Source organism: Eubalaena glacialis, chromosome 17 (assembly GCF_028564815.1).
Source record: "Eubalaena glacialis isolate mEubGla1 chromosome 17, mEubGla1.1.hap2.+ XY, whole genome shotgun sequence".
Lineage (NCBI taxonomy): Eukaryota > Metazoa > Chordata > Mammalia > Artiodactyla > Balaenidae > Eubalaena > Eubalaena glacialis.
This window is the reverse complement of record NC_083732.1, coordinates 86,813,804-86,828,177: the sequence shown is the minus strand read 5'-3', so window position 1 is coordinate 86,828,177 and position 14,374 is coordinate 86,813,804. Positions and strand designations below refer to the sequence as shown.

General features: G+C 51.2%; 1 protein-coding gene across 4 annotated transcripts in view; it reads right to left on the bottom strand.

The window, feature by feature from the left end:
* Positions 1–14,374, bottom strand: part of DENND3 (DENN domain containing 3) — a 55,888-nt gene that overhangs the window by 26,592 nt on the left and 14,922 nt on the right. For 3 of the 4 annotated variants that reach the window (XM_061171378.1, XM_061171380.1, XM_061171381.1), the window contains exons 6-13: positions 12,042–12,161; positions 11,557–11,775; positions 8,528–8,643; positions 5,542–5,697; positions 3,831–3,927; positions 2,921–3,024; positions 2,181–2,380; positions 594–1,115 (exon numbers count right to left, since the gene is read on the bottom strand). In XM_061171378.1, the coding sequence (XP_061027361.1) occupies positions 594–1,115; positions 2,181–2,380; positions 2,921–3,024; positions 3,831–3,927; positions 5,542–5,697; positions 8,528–8,643; positions 11,557–11,775; positions 12,042–12,161 (1,534 nt within the window). The remainder of the gene's footprint in view (positions 1–593; positions 1,116–2,180; positions 2,381–2,920; positions 3,025–3,830; positions 3,928–5,541; positions 5,698–8,527; positions 8,644–11,556; positions 11,776–12,041; positions 12,162–14,374) is intronic. The other variant, XM_061171382.1, reaches the window with a different exon arrangement.

Below are 14,374 nucleotides of genomic sequence, written 5' to 3'. Positions count from 1 at the left end.
GGTACAGGCCAACATGCTGCGCGGCCCTCACGTGCACAACACCGTCGGCAGCAAAGGAACGGCGAGACGCCTGTGAGCACCACGGATACGCTTTGGAAATGCAGACTGACACACACGTACCGCGTGAGTCAGGTATAGTTTACAAACGCACAAATCCTATGTTCTGCTTGTGGGTGCGTCCACGTGCCATAAATGCATAAGAACTTGGTCAGAAGGGAAAGGTCAAGTTTGGGACAGTGTCCCTCTGAGGAGGGAGGGGCGGAAAGGGTTCTGGACCAACCAGACGACTGCAGTAAACGTGGGAAACAAAAGCAGCGGAGGTGGAGGTGCCTGAAGCATTCCGGCTGGAGCCATGCGTCCCCATGTGGGAGGAAGGGGTCAGCACACAGCGAGCAACCCCCCAGGACGGGAGAGATGCCATCAAGCATCACCAGACCCTCCATCCCCACCCCCTTCCCAGAGCCTCGGCCAGCCCCTGCGTCCCACTCGCCCAGGGAGCAGGTAAGGCCCTCGCCCGCCCTGCAAGGCTCTTCCCGGCTGGGCCGACCTGCCCTCGAGGGTCTGCACCGCCCACCCCGCGGGCATCCTCCTACCTACGGTTAATGCCTCAAAGAGCCGGTGTATGATGCCGGCGTCCTTCACGATGCCTGACTCCTGCACCCTCTTCACGAAGTCGTCTAGCTGCATGTGCTTCTTGGGCAGCTCGAAGTTCTTGACACGGTCGTCGGCCTTGGGGGCATCCTCAGGCTTGTCCATGACCTCACTGATAAGCCGGCGCAGCTCGGGCGTCCGCTCGGCCTGCGCGCGCTCAGGCGCCGACAGGGACTCCACCGTCCTCTGGACGAGGTCGGCGGGAAAGATGCGCACGTCCGTCTTGTACAGGCTCTGGAAGTCCAGGAGGGCGCCCAGCAGCTGGCCCTGCATCAGCTGCACGAGCCCTCGCAGGTAGAAGTACCTCGCCAGCAGCACCGAGTTCTCGGGGGCCAGCGAGTCCATGGCCTTGCTCAGCTGGGCCACGCAATCCACGTGGAATGCCTGCACACACTGGCCCACCAGCGGAAAGTGGATTTCCGGGATCTTGAAGGTGTATGTCAACTTGGAGGGCACGTCCAGAACTGAGGAGTGAAGGGGAGATGAACGGTTAGCACAGACCTTAGAAACAGACACGCGTTCCCTCCCCATCACTCTGCCCGGGGCCGTTTCTGTGCCTTGGGTGCAGCGTGGAGCAGGACGCCCTGTGCCTCTTCCAGAAAGCTCCACGTACCCTACGCTGAACGGGGCCCCTCACTGCTCCCATGGCACAAATAACGTTATTTGTTAAAACTGCTGATGCTAAGTTGAAACACGTGGCGGTGAGTCTTTGTTGAAGGACTAAGTTAATAACCTAGGCCGAGACGTACCTCCCAGGCAGGGTAAGGCCTCTCAAATAGCTGTTTCATTTACCTTAACAGCAGCTCTGCGCCATGGGTACTGTTACCACGCCCATCTCCCAGGGTGGGGACTGAGGCCTCCCCGGGTCCCCGGTACACAGCTACTGTGTACCCCAGGGTCACACAGCCAGGAGGCAGCTGTGCAGGGGACTCAGACCCACCAGGAGCCCCCAGAAGGTCAGTAAGGTCTTTTCATTTGAACACATGGCCCCTCCTGGCGTCGCCGGCATGATACCCACTCAGCCTCCAGCTCTCCCGCGAATGCGCCAGGAGGTACCAGCTGGTACTGGTGCCTTAGCCCGAGGCAGCAGCCACTGGGGGCCCATGCGGCTCACAGCGCTGGCCTCACTGCAGTTTCTCCCATGGGCACTGGCTTCCTCTGTGCCCCCAGCCCCTAGGAAGGGCCTGGCAACCACTGGGGGCCTAAGAGTTGTTGCATCCCCTTAGACAGTCATATATGTAAACACGTATCTCCTCTGTACACATACACATATGTGCATGTACACACACACGTATGAAAACAGTGGGACGGGGCGATGGAAAATACAGATGAGAAATCGCTTTCTATAACGAACATAGTCTGCAAAATGAATATTCTAAAAATATTTCAAATGATTAAACTGCTAGAAAAACAACAGCAAAAAACCCCCCATTCCCTTCTACTGAAACGAGCTTTGGTTTCTTTCAATGACTGGCAGCATTAGAATCAAGTGAGTGAGAAAAGCCACAGCACAGGCGCGGCTGGACCACCTGTGCGGCTGCTTCCACAATCCTCGGTATGTATCTTCCGCAGCGACGAGTTCCGGGGCGGCAGCTCGGGCACCATGATGTCCTGCAGGTTGGGCATGCTGACCACCATGCGCCTGTGAGCCCCGTGTGGGGCTGAGGACTTCCGGCTGGCCATCTTCTCAATTGTGGGTCTTCTTGGACTCAGGAGCATCCCGTCTATCCTGGGTGGAAAAACCCAACACCTTGTAGACACAGCAACGGTTGAAGCACAGGCTCAACTGGGCATTTTCCCCAACGTGGTGACCAGAATCCAGCATTCCCACACCGAGTGGGAAACGGCGGGCACACTCCTGGCTCTCCCACGTGTAGTGAAGGCTGTATACAGTCCACACCCCAGGAGAAGCCACAACACACAGAACAAACGAGGGCGTCGTCGACAGCCGATACACGTTTGAGGGGTTCGGAAAAGCGTCATGGAAGAGGTGGGAAACGGTGACGATGTGGGGAGAGAAAGAGAAGGAAAATGGGGAGAAAACAGCACAAGCAAAGACCCAGAGCTGCCACTGCAGGTACGTTCAGTGTTCCCCCTAAGAAACAGAAATGCACGGGGAGGAGCCTGACGTGTTACCCGACTCATTATGAATTTCTGAATGTGAGACTTCTCTGATGGGATTTATCATTTATCCTTCCAAATAAACTGTGCTGCTTGAGCACTTGGACACCCAAGGAGTCGTGCATCCTTCAGGACGTAACATGCAAACCTGTCCTCTTCGGACTGCGTGTGGAGGTCCATCTGGGCAAAGGCGTCCATCCTTCTGCTGAGCCGAGCCTTGAGGAAAGCATGAAACATGTAGGTATCCAAGACCTGGAACAGACGCCGAGGGGCGGGTTATTGCGCCTGCTCCACGGTCCTTTCCTCCCTGAGCTGCCAGGGCACCTGCAGCCACTGTGCGAGTGGCCCTTCCCGACCCACCGAGGCCTCTCGCCAGCACCTTTGGACAAAAGTGCCCAGACACAGGTAGCTTTCTTAATTTATCATAATCTAAGATTCCCCCTCCATCCCTCACCAGCCAATCTCAAAGAATCAGCCACCCTTTGCATTTGAAAAACCACAGAAAGTTCAAAAGCCCAAACCACCTTGCCCCCCGGGACAGCAGCAGCCGCAGTCCCTGTGTTTCGTCATGGATTCTGGTGTCTCCTGGGGACGGCAGCCTCCCTAACGCTCCGCACCTCACAGCCAGCGCACCCCGTCTCCAGACTCACAGGCAACAATCTCCGAGTCAGCTCCCAGGGAGTGTGGATGCTGCCCGGCCCTGGGAAGGGGGCGCTGATGGGAAGGGCATGGAACTGTGCGGCATGATGGAAAGGTTCCCGATCCAGACTGAGGAAGGGGCGACCAGGTACACGCCTTGGTCAAAACTCTGCACACGCTATCCTTAAAATAGGTGCATTCTGTTCTATGTAAATCCCACTCTAAAAAGCCAATTAAAAAAAATCAGAGCTGGCCAAAGGATCAGAAGAAACCACGCTAAAACAAACTTTTAGAAAAGCTAAAACACTGAATAAAATATTAACAGATACTGGAAACACTTGACTTGAAAAATAGTTTAGATACAGAAAAGGGTGAAGGATCAACTATACACACGCACACAAACCCCACACACCTCTTACCTGTTTATAAAACTGCTGGTCCCCTGGAGCTCTTGTTTTGAGAAACTCTTCACTATTGAACACCCTATGTTCATAATTTAAGTGATTCTTCACTTCCCTGATGAAGAAAGATAGTCTAAGTGTTGAAATATTTTTAAATACATGAAAAACACATTGCTGTTAGCAAAAAAACAGTAACAGGAAATACACACTTTGAAAAGCCCTGTCTGCAGGAACAGTATTCTGAGCGCTGAGGGACATGGTTTGGATGTATTTTGTGGTCGGGCTTTCTCGTCACTTCAAGCACAGCTTTCCTCCAACTGGAATGAAGCTCAGGGCTGGGGGGTGTCTGTCTTCTTCGAGCCCCCTAGCTCCTTATGCAAACGAAGACGCAATCATCCATAATTGTTCATACAAATAAAACTGAGTTCAGGGTGGTTACACAGGAAGGGCACCCCAGACTCTGAGCACTGACGCAGCTCGGCCGCCAGCCTGACCCTCACTGGCCACTTCCCCATCCTACACCGTGGGGACTTGGGCACATGACCCCCTGATCTTCCGTGATAGCCTACCAATAGAATCAGTAATCCTACAGGGCATATTCAGGATGTAGCACATTCGATGTTTTCCTTCTCTTGTGAGGGGAAAAATTACTTCATCTGATATCGTATTTTCTTTTTAATGAACTAAACTCATCAAGCTTGCAGAGTATTAAAAAAAAAAAACCCTTCATGAAAGATTTCATATTAAAAGAACAAAAGGAAAACTACATTTCTACAACCACACAAATTATACTGCTCTGAGCAAAGAGCTAACACAACCCATCTATAACACGACATCCCATTTTTCCCTAATAAACCATTTGCTTTACATAAATATAGACAGCAAAAGAATACAACCATTAAAATGTTGATTTTGAAAGAATCACACTGAGTGTCATCAAGTCGGCCAGCTCTGGTCTAAACCCCTCCCAGGCAGGGTCTGTCCAGATCAGAAGGGGACCTGGTGTCACCACCTTCCCTGCTGCACGACCCAGGGGGAAGGAGCAGGAGGGGAGAGGGTGGGAGAGAGGGAGAGAGAGAGAGAGAGAGAGAGAGAGAGAGAGAGAGAGAGAGAGAGAGAGAGAGAGAGAGGAGAGGCTGCAAGACAAAGCAGAGAAGAGAGAGTTGGAAGAAAGAAAAGGCCTGAAGGCTTTGCCACCAATAACTTCTTCACAAAGGTATAATATAAATGTAGGCATATATTTATCATTATGTTCCTTAAATGACTGCACATTTAGGCCAGAAATAGCCACTCGACGCCTGCACTATATCACACTGAAGTAAACACACTGTACTGTCTATGTAACTGATTCAGCTCAAGGGCTAGTTCCCAACAGCACACAATAATAGATGCTGATGGTGACAGTGATGGGAAGAAAGAAGAAAAGTTTCTAACGGGGGCCAGTCCTGGGTGCTCCAGCCTGGGCTCTCCTTTGGGCGGGCTTCATTCCCGAAATGATCCGTCTGTCCCCCTACCCGGGTCTGACCATCCAAGGTGGTCATTCGCAAGAGAGACGAGGGTGTGGCAAGGCCCCAGGCAGGGTAAACACACTCCCAGGGGTCCTCCTGGAGGCAGGGGCCTCTCTCTCGTCAATCCCGGATTTCAGTCCCTGAGCTTTGGGGCCGTGGCCATTGTGGAACCGGGAGCTGGCTGGGGACCAGGTTACAGACACTGGAGATGTTTTAAATACCTGAAGATGCAGACGAGCAGCTGCAGGGTGATCTGCTGGATCTGGCAGTTGAGCCGCTGCTGCCAGGCCCGCCTGCAGGCTCGCCCCTCGTTCAGGTCCGTGCTGGCGCAGAGGTGAGCGAGGTCGAGCTCGCGGTGCATCTGAAGGCTCTGGACCCTGGAAAGGAGCACAGGGACACTGACCACAGCCCAGGCCGTGTCACGTGACTGACTGCTGCTGACTGGCCGGAGAGAACCCTCCAGGAAGAGGTAAGTTACGCTCTCAGGTCGCTCAGACTCCCTATCGATAACTGGCGGGGGGGAGGGAGCGTGTCATTACAAATACATCCCTGTCGGGAGTTTATTCGCCTCCCAGCACAAACGGCTCATTAGTGCAGAACTCACAAAGCCCTCGTCTTTGGACCACGCACGTCTTTACACAAGCTGAGTGGTGTCCTGTCCTCCGTTGCAGACACCTGCCCTTCCACGACGGCCAAAGGGTTTCCAGTGGGTCTGGGAGGGACGGCGCAGCTTCCCTGCCCGGGCAGGCTTGGGTGCACGAGGCACGGCCACTTACTTGTCCGGAGGGTCTCGGGGACGGGGGCTCACGGCGGTTTTCATCACACAGGATCCTGGCCTCCCCAACAGTGCCCAAGGCTGCACTTTTACATGAGACTTTGGACACCAAAGAGCAAGTCTGAGGCTTTAAATATGCAAAGTAAACCCTCCCAACAGTATCCAAAGGTCAAGGTGGGGCAGAGGGGACGCAGCGGACGCACACGCTGATCATGACGAGGAAGGCAGCGCGGCAGTGGGCGGCCAGGCACAGGGGCGTCTCAGGGGAGAAGACTGTGGATGGCTGCCCCTTGTCCCTCCCGGCAAATACCGAGTGCGGGCACTCGTCACCCCAGACCCCGTGGGGAGACCCACTGCCGCGGCCCAGATCACGGTCCCGGAGCCCTTCACAGACGAGCCACCGACCATGCACGGGTTAGTTCACGTTTATGAACAGCCCCCCACAGTGAGCCTGAGACTCCACGTCCCACTCTCTGGGGGCCTGGCCAAGCGAGAATCCAACCCCCAGGTACGTTCCAGAATTCTAACAATAACATGAGGGCAGAGGTGAGATCCCATCTTACTGGGGACGCGCCACCCAAGCACACTCTTGAGAAGCTGTGCCCAACGCTGGCAAACACCAGTCCTGCAAAGTCACCCTCTGCAAGTCCGGGGACTGTGGACTTCGCTTATCAGAAAGTGCCTGGATGACGAGGAATGTGGGCTTCACCTTCGGAGTTCACGCAGGGAGACGCTCCCACCCGGACCCCTGGCTGGGCCCCGAGCACCGCCCACCAGCCACACAGGACTCCACATCCCAAGCCTGGACTCTGCTTGGGGAGTTTTATAGATTTTTTGAAGATGGAAGGAACAATAATGAAGATGGCACTCCCATGTACTTTGTACAAACCATCCAGATAGAAGAAATAATTGATACCAAGGTGTTATAGGCTGAATTGTGTCCCCCCAAATTCCTAGGTTGGAGTCCTAACCCCCAGCACCTCAGAGTGTGACTATGTTTGGAGATGGGGCCTTTAAGGAGGTAATTAAGTTAAAATGAGGTCACAAGGGGGGACCTAATCCAATATGACTGGTGTCCTTATAAGAGGAGATTAGAACACGGACACCCACAGAGGGACGACCACATGAGGACACAGGGAGAAGACAGTCATCTACACACCAAAAACAGAGGCCTCAGGAGGAACCAACTCTGCCAACACCTTGATCTCGGACTTCCAGCCTCCAGGACTGGGAGACAATAAATGTCTGTTGCTTAGGTGGTGTTTGTTACAGCAGCGCTCGCTGACTAATACACAGGTAAGAGACAGAAATGAGAACAGCCAAGTCAGGGAGCCAACACAGAGCCACCGGCTCCTTCCCCTCCTCTCAGGCCTCAGCTCTTCCCGCTCTGACCTCCAGCAGACAAAGTAAAGGGGAACAGTCGGCACTGATAAAAGACGGGCTGCGTCACCAGCTCCTCCAGAGCAGCAAAGTCCAGCTACCTGACGACAGCCGGGAGCACCTGCCGCACTAGCCCCCCGCCCTCCACGGGTCCCACCACGAGCTTCATGCCAGGCCTGCCTGTAGCCCACACACGAGCTGGAGGACTAAAAGCAGGGTCTCTCCCACCACCATGTGATTAGATTCCAAAGGGGGAAACGTCCTCCGCAGGTCCACCTGAGGGAGCCCTGGCTCTGCCCCAACCCACCTGCCCCAGACGCACCTGCGTCCCAGCGTAAATAGTAATCACACCTCCTTTCACCCTCCCCCTGAAAGAAGTACACGGGACAGTCCCCACCAGGCCTCTCCCATCACCACAGAGGCCGCAGGGCCTGCAGAGCCTACAATTATTATCTGCCCTTTTTGGAAAAATTTTGTCTTGCCTGATCTCAGCCAATGAAGTGTAGTCGTAGAGACGGAAAAACCACAAAGAGCCACAAAACAGGTATGAAACAATAAGAGCACTAAGAGAGCGCTGGGTAGGGGGGTCGGGGGGTGAAAGGGGAAGACAGCCTCCTGCCCAGGGAAGGACAGTGGGTCATGGCCGTCAGGGGCCCCCGACTGACAGTGCCATGGGGCAGAGGCCACATCGGTTTGCTCATTATATACGTACTCTGCCCAATGCATTGGGTACATATCTGGTGAGTGGATAAATGAATGAATGAAGGCATGAATGAAGGACAGAGAAGGAACTTCAGAGATCACAGGCGCAGAAGAGGGTCGAGAGGTGTCCCGGGGGTGTGACCGTCCCCTGGCCTGGGGGCCATCGTTAGTACTTAGACAAGATTGGAATGAAGACAAATAACATTTATTTTTAAATATTCACAAATAATTTCCAAACTACTAAATATTACATAAACCATCTGTTAATATAAGATTGGAAGAGATACTTGAAATTGGCAAGTATGAACCTGAACAAGATTTTTCCAAATACCCACTATTTCCCCCCTTACCTCTGAATAAAAGTCTGTGCTGCCAGGAGAGGGATGTCAGGAACGTCCACGTCCTCGTCGTCAGAGTAGGTGATGCTCCCAGCGTCAATGTTTATCAGAATTAAACCATCGGCTTCCTATAAAGTAAGTTTGTAAAGATCGAAGTAAGAATCTGAATTTGTATACATCTTTGAAAACACAAAGATACACTTCGCATTCACCAAGAGCGTGTCATCGATAATTAAATTATCATATCTAACATGCACACAAAGCCTTATATTATCTACCAGAAAAATGCAGTGTATACCATGAGGTAGGTTAACAAGCTCATTTGATTAAAAATGCCTCTTTGAGTCAAGATTCCAACACACGAGGTCAGGCCTTCACCCACCCTTGTGCAAACACTCCATGTACCACTTCAGGGAGCCTGGAGAGAACATTCCAGAGCCCCAGTGGGAGCGCTCCGACATTTAACACTCAGGGTGCCCGCTGAGCTGCCCAGCCAGCTCCGCCCCCCCAAGGACCAGAGCACAGGCGGGTCCTGGGCTCAGGGATCCCACACACTTAAGAGTTCTTGAGATGTGTGGATGGCTTACTTGTTAAGTCTTATCTGTGACAAAACACACAAATAATGAGTCACACTCCTGAGTTCTACACTTCAACTGTCCCCGGAACATGACGCCAGAATCCTCCCCAGCTTTCATGCTGGGCCGGCCTCTCAGAGCGCGTTTCATGGCACGTGAAATATGCACAAACACGTCTCCCAGAGCAGGGTGCTAAACCAGCAGGGGACAGGCCGCACTCGTGAGCACGGACGCTGAGCTTTTACAAGGACCCCTTCCGAGCTCCCAGCACATCGAGAAGACATCCAAACCCCAAAACACTTCCAGTCAAGACCTGCTGCTTTGCCCTAAAAACCTCCCAGAATAGGTAAACCGCTAAAACGACTTCCTTTGCGACTGCGGACTGGAATCAAGTAAATAATGTCTGCAAGTTTCCCTCCTGAAGGGGCTGAAACAAGACAGTTTTTCCCCTAATGACTAAAAAGAGAAACACAATTTTGAGCTACAAAGTACGCCTATTTTTTCCTCATTTGCGAGGGTGATGTTTTTCCATTCCTTCCATGAGGTCTGAATGGCCTTTTCCCAAAGTGTGTTTGTCCCCTGGTGAGTCATAGGTTCTGCCAACAACAGACATCCCGGCTCCGCCCCAGGAGGGGCGCTGGGCTTGACCAGGATTTGCTCTAAAACACCAGGAAAAAACTGGATGATGACTGAGGACAGAGAGGGGTGCACGGCATCCCTTCCACCCTTCTCTCAGCTTTTGCATACACTTAGAAATTTTCAAAATAAAAAGTTAAACACAACATTGTAAATCAACTATACTCTAATAAAAATTTAAAAATAATAAAATAAGAAGTTAAATGAGAACCTACCCTGTGCCAACTACCAATAAGCACAAGGAAAAGTGCTGCACATCGCTAGTCATTGGGGAAACGCATATCAAAACTACCCAGCAGGAGGATTAGAATCAAAAAGACAGAAGACAAGCGGAAATCGGAAATCGGAGCTCTCCCTCTGCTGGCAGGAAGGTGTCTGGGGCAGCAGCGGGGAACAGCAGTCTGGACATTTCTCAAATGGTTAAACACAGCGCTGGCACCTGACCCGGAAATTCCTCTCCTAGGTACGTATCAAGGTAAATGAACGCATGTCCACACAAAAACTTGTACATGAGTGTTCACAGCTGCATTATTCACAACGGTCAAAACGTCGAAACAGCCCCAAATGTTCTCAACTCCTGAATGGATAAACAACCGTGGCCTCTTCATTCAAGGGAATCCTACTCGGCGATAAAAATAACGCGCTGCTACACGGATGAACCTCAAAAAACATGCCGCTAAGTGAAAGAAGCCAGTCATAAAAGACCACGCATTGAATGATTCCATTTACGTAAAATCCACGTATACGCAACAGGCAACTCCACAGAGATAGAAAGTAGATGGTGGTCGCCAGGGTCTGGGGGGGTTGGGGGATGACTGCTAACACATGCAGGGTTTCTTTGTGGGCTGACCAAAGAGTCTAAAGTAAGTTGTCACAGCTCTACCAAGTTCCTAAAGCCACTGAGTTGTACAGTTAAGTCCGGGAAACTCTGTGGTATGCAAATTGTATCTGAAAAAAAGCTGTTTTAAGAAAACCCAACCTGCTCTTCCTGCTGGCGATGTCACGGTTTATCACAAACCTGTGGCGTGAGCTCCCCTTTGAAATGCACCCCATCAGCACAGCAGTAAAAACAGCTGCTGCATTTTAAGCACTTACTGTATGCCAGCCTGCTCTATTGGCCCCTTGACGCTGCCATGATGATGTGGCCAGCTAACTCCCTGTCCTTTCACGACCAGGACACTGAAGGCCTACCACCCCAACACAGGTCAGCCCCCAAGCTGAATCCAGTAAACGGCCACTGGATTCAGCAAGGCCCACGGACCCCTTGGACACCGAGTAATACCCTGCATTCACCTGCATTCTTCTAGGAAGTAGGGCCACGAGGCCCTACTGAACAGAGGCTTAATCAAAAAAGTGAAAATGGAAAATATGGAGTGATAACAATGGTGGCTCCCATCCACGAAGCCCAGTCACCTGCCAGGCAGGACAGGGGACATTCCTCAGCCAGAGCCCTGCCTGGGAGGCCGAGGCCATGCCCACTTCACAGATGAGGAGACCGAGGCTTAGCAAAGGCCAGTAAGTCACTCAGGGTCGCAGAACTAGTAAGCAGCAGAGGTGAGACTTGAAATCAGTTCCCTCGACTCCAACGCCTGCCCTCACCTCCCTGAAAACCCCTGGAAGCCACCAGAGCTGCCGTGAATTTAAGTGGCCTGAGAAGTGGCATCAGGGTGTGGCCTTGAGGACAAGGAGGTAGCACTAGCGCCCTGTGATGGAGAGACCGCGGGCCTCTGCGCCCGCCCACACCGCAGGGCACCTCCCAGCAGCTTCCCACGCGTCCTCGCAAAGCGCCCACGTGAGTCAACGCTCTCAATCGAGCGGCGGGTGCCTAACCTTGCTGACTTCTTCAAAGTGGTCCAGGTGGCAGCCCATGAGAAAGGACGTGGGCGCCATGACGAAGTCCAGCATGTGTCGCGACAGGATGGGGACGAAGGTGTGCTGCCACTGCAGGGGGTGCAGGTAGGCCATGAAGCACTCAGCCACGAGCGTCAGCAGAGCCCAGCTGGATGAGAAGAACACGACGTGCTGCTCCGTCAGAAGGCAGGTTAGGATCTGGGGAGGCAACAACACCGCGAGCAAGCCTGAAACACTGTGAGGGCGCCACCCGACGAGGCCGGGCGCGGGGCAGCTTCCACCCTGCTGTCCCCGCTCCACTTGCCAGGACCAAAGCCACCCCGACCCCAGAAAAGTGCTGCCTGCAAACAGCGTGCTCTGTGGTGACTGTCGGCTTTAAGCGAAAAGATAAGTGTTCTGAGTAGTTGTGATGCCCCATTAAGCCAGTTAGCATGAGATGTTCACAGGTGTGGAAGGACGCATACCTGTAGCACCTTCTCAGGTCTGAAGCGCAGTAAGGGCAGGTGAAGGTCCAGGTCGATGAGGGGGCTTTCGGGGTCTGCTCTCGAGGGAAATACGATCTGTAGTGGTTTCATGTTCAGTATCTGCAATGACCAATTTCCATCGTTAGCTCAGGGAGCTGCTCCCAGAGGAGGCTGAAGGCACTGAAATTCACCATTTTGGCTCAGAAAGCGTCTGAGTTAGAAAACACTTCTGAAGACTCATGCTGTCACCTTCAATGTCACAGAGAAACAAAACAGTCTAGAGATGATAAACAGAACTGCCAGGAACGTTTCATAATGAATTCAGGGCTTAATGTCTTTTTCAGCCAAACTCCCTTAAACTCTTTAATTAATTAGGAAACAGTTCATTGACAAAACAAAAATAAACGGCCTCCAGATATCCATCCCAAGGAGCACAAACTCTAAATCAAGCATGTTCAAACTAATCTTAACCAGTATGCATTATTCTCGGTTACTACTTATTACGTATTCGCTTATATTTTCAATTTAACAGTCAAAGCTCCTTAAAGACATGGAATTCACAAAAAAATTTTAACGACACTTTATTTTTCTAAATGAGGGTATTTAAAAATGACACTTCAAATACAAATCCCACGTTCACAGGATGCCTATTATGTGTTAAAGGTCGAGGCAGACGTGAAGGAGGGAGGTGCGGTCCCTCCAAGAAGGTGGAGCTGGGAACAGCAGGGTTAAGCCTCCCCTGGCCTCAGACACACAGGAGGCACTCTGCAAGGGCTCTTCCACCAGCAGATGGAGGGGTCTGAGCACAAGCAGAGCTTCAGGGAAACAGAACAGAAAGAAGCGATCGAATCTGATGACAGAGAGGCTTCCTCTAGGAAAGGCATGAAAGGAGGAGAAAGGGAGGGCAGCAGAGTATTGGGTCAAGAAAAAGGGCCACAGGACAAAATGCTCACTATTCACCCTTTCTTCCAGTCACCTTAGTCACTATTCTATTTTCACGTTAAAAAACAACACAAAACAAAAAACAAGAAAAGAGACTGTCATTTCTGACAGTTGGGACATTTGCAAGTGCCTCCGACCAATACTTGGGGCCTCTTCACTTTCTTGTTCCCAGTTTGGCTACAGAAGTAAGACATTAAAAATAAGGTGGATTCACTTATGTGACCGATGCGTTTGTTTTAAAGCAAAACAAAACAAAGTAAAGCAGAGTTGAGTATTCCAAGTTGTGGTGAATTATTAACAATTATAAAGTTTATAATGAAAAACTCTCCTCAGTATTTCAAAAAGGAAATGTGTGAATGGATAAAGAAGATGTAGTACATATACACAGTGGAATATTACTCAGCCATAAAAAAGAACGAAATAATGCCATTTGCAGCAACATGGGTGGACCTAGAGATTGTCGTGCTGAGTGAAGTAGGTCAGACAGAGAAAGACAAATATCATATGATATCGCTTATATGTGGAATCTAAAAAAAGTGCAAATGAACTTTGTAAAAACAGAAACAGAGTCACAGATTTAAGAAACAAACTTATGGTTACCAGGGGAAAGCTGGGGTGGGGGAGGGATAAACTGGGAGATTGGGATGGACATATACACACTACTATATATAAAACAGATGGCTAATAAGGACGTACCACACAGCACAGGGAACTCTACTCAATACTCTGTAATGACCTATGCGGGAAAAGGATCTAAAGAATGGGTATATGTATATGTATAACTGATTCACTTTGCTGTACACCTGAAACTAATACAACATTGTGAATCAACTATACTCTAATAAAAATTTTTAAAAAATAAAAATAAAAAATGACCAAATCAAAAAAAAGGAGATATGTCAGCCAGACACCCCATTAAAGATAAGAACCAGGACTTCCCTGGTGGTGCAGTGGTTAAGAATCCGCCTGCCAACGTAGGGGACATGGGTTCGAGCCCTGGTCCAGGAAGATCCCACATGGCACGGAGCAACTAAGCCCATGCGCCACAACTACTGAGCCTGTGTTCTAGAGCCCACGTGCCACAACTACTGAGCCCGCGTGTTGCAACTACTGAAGCCCACGCACCTAGAGCCCGTGCTCCGCAACAGGAGAGGCCACCGCACCACAATGAAGAGTAGCCCCTGCTCGCCGCAACTAGAGAAAGTCCGCGCGTAGCAAGGAAGACCCAACGCAGCCAAGAAAAAAAGATAAGAACCAACCACATACGTGAGTCACTCTACCAGCAACATTGCTACTGCGACGTTTCAGGTGCTGTGCTAGCAACTTCACAGCACTCAATACTCACGCTCTCTGAGGTGGGTTCTGTTATTCTACCCACTTTACAGATGAAG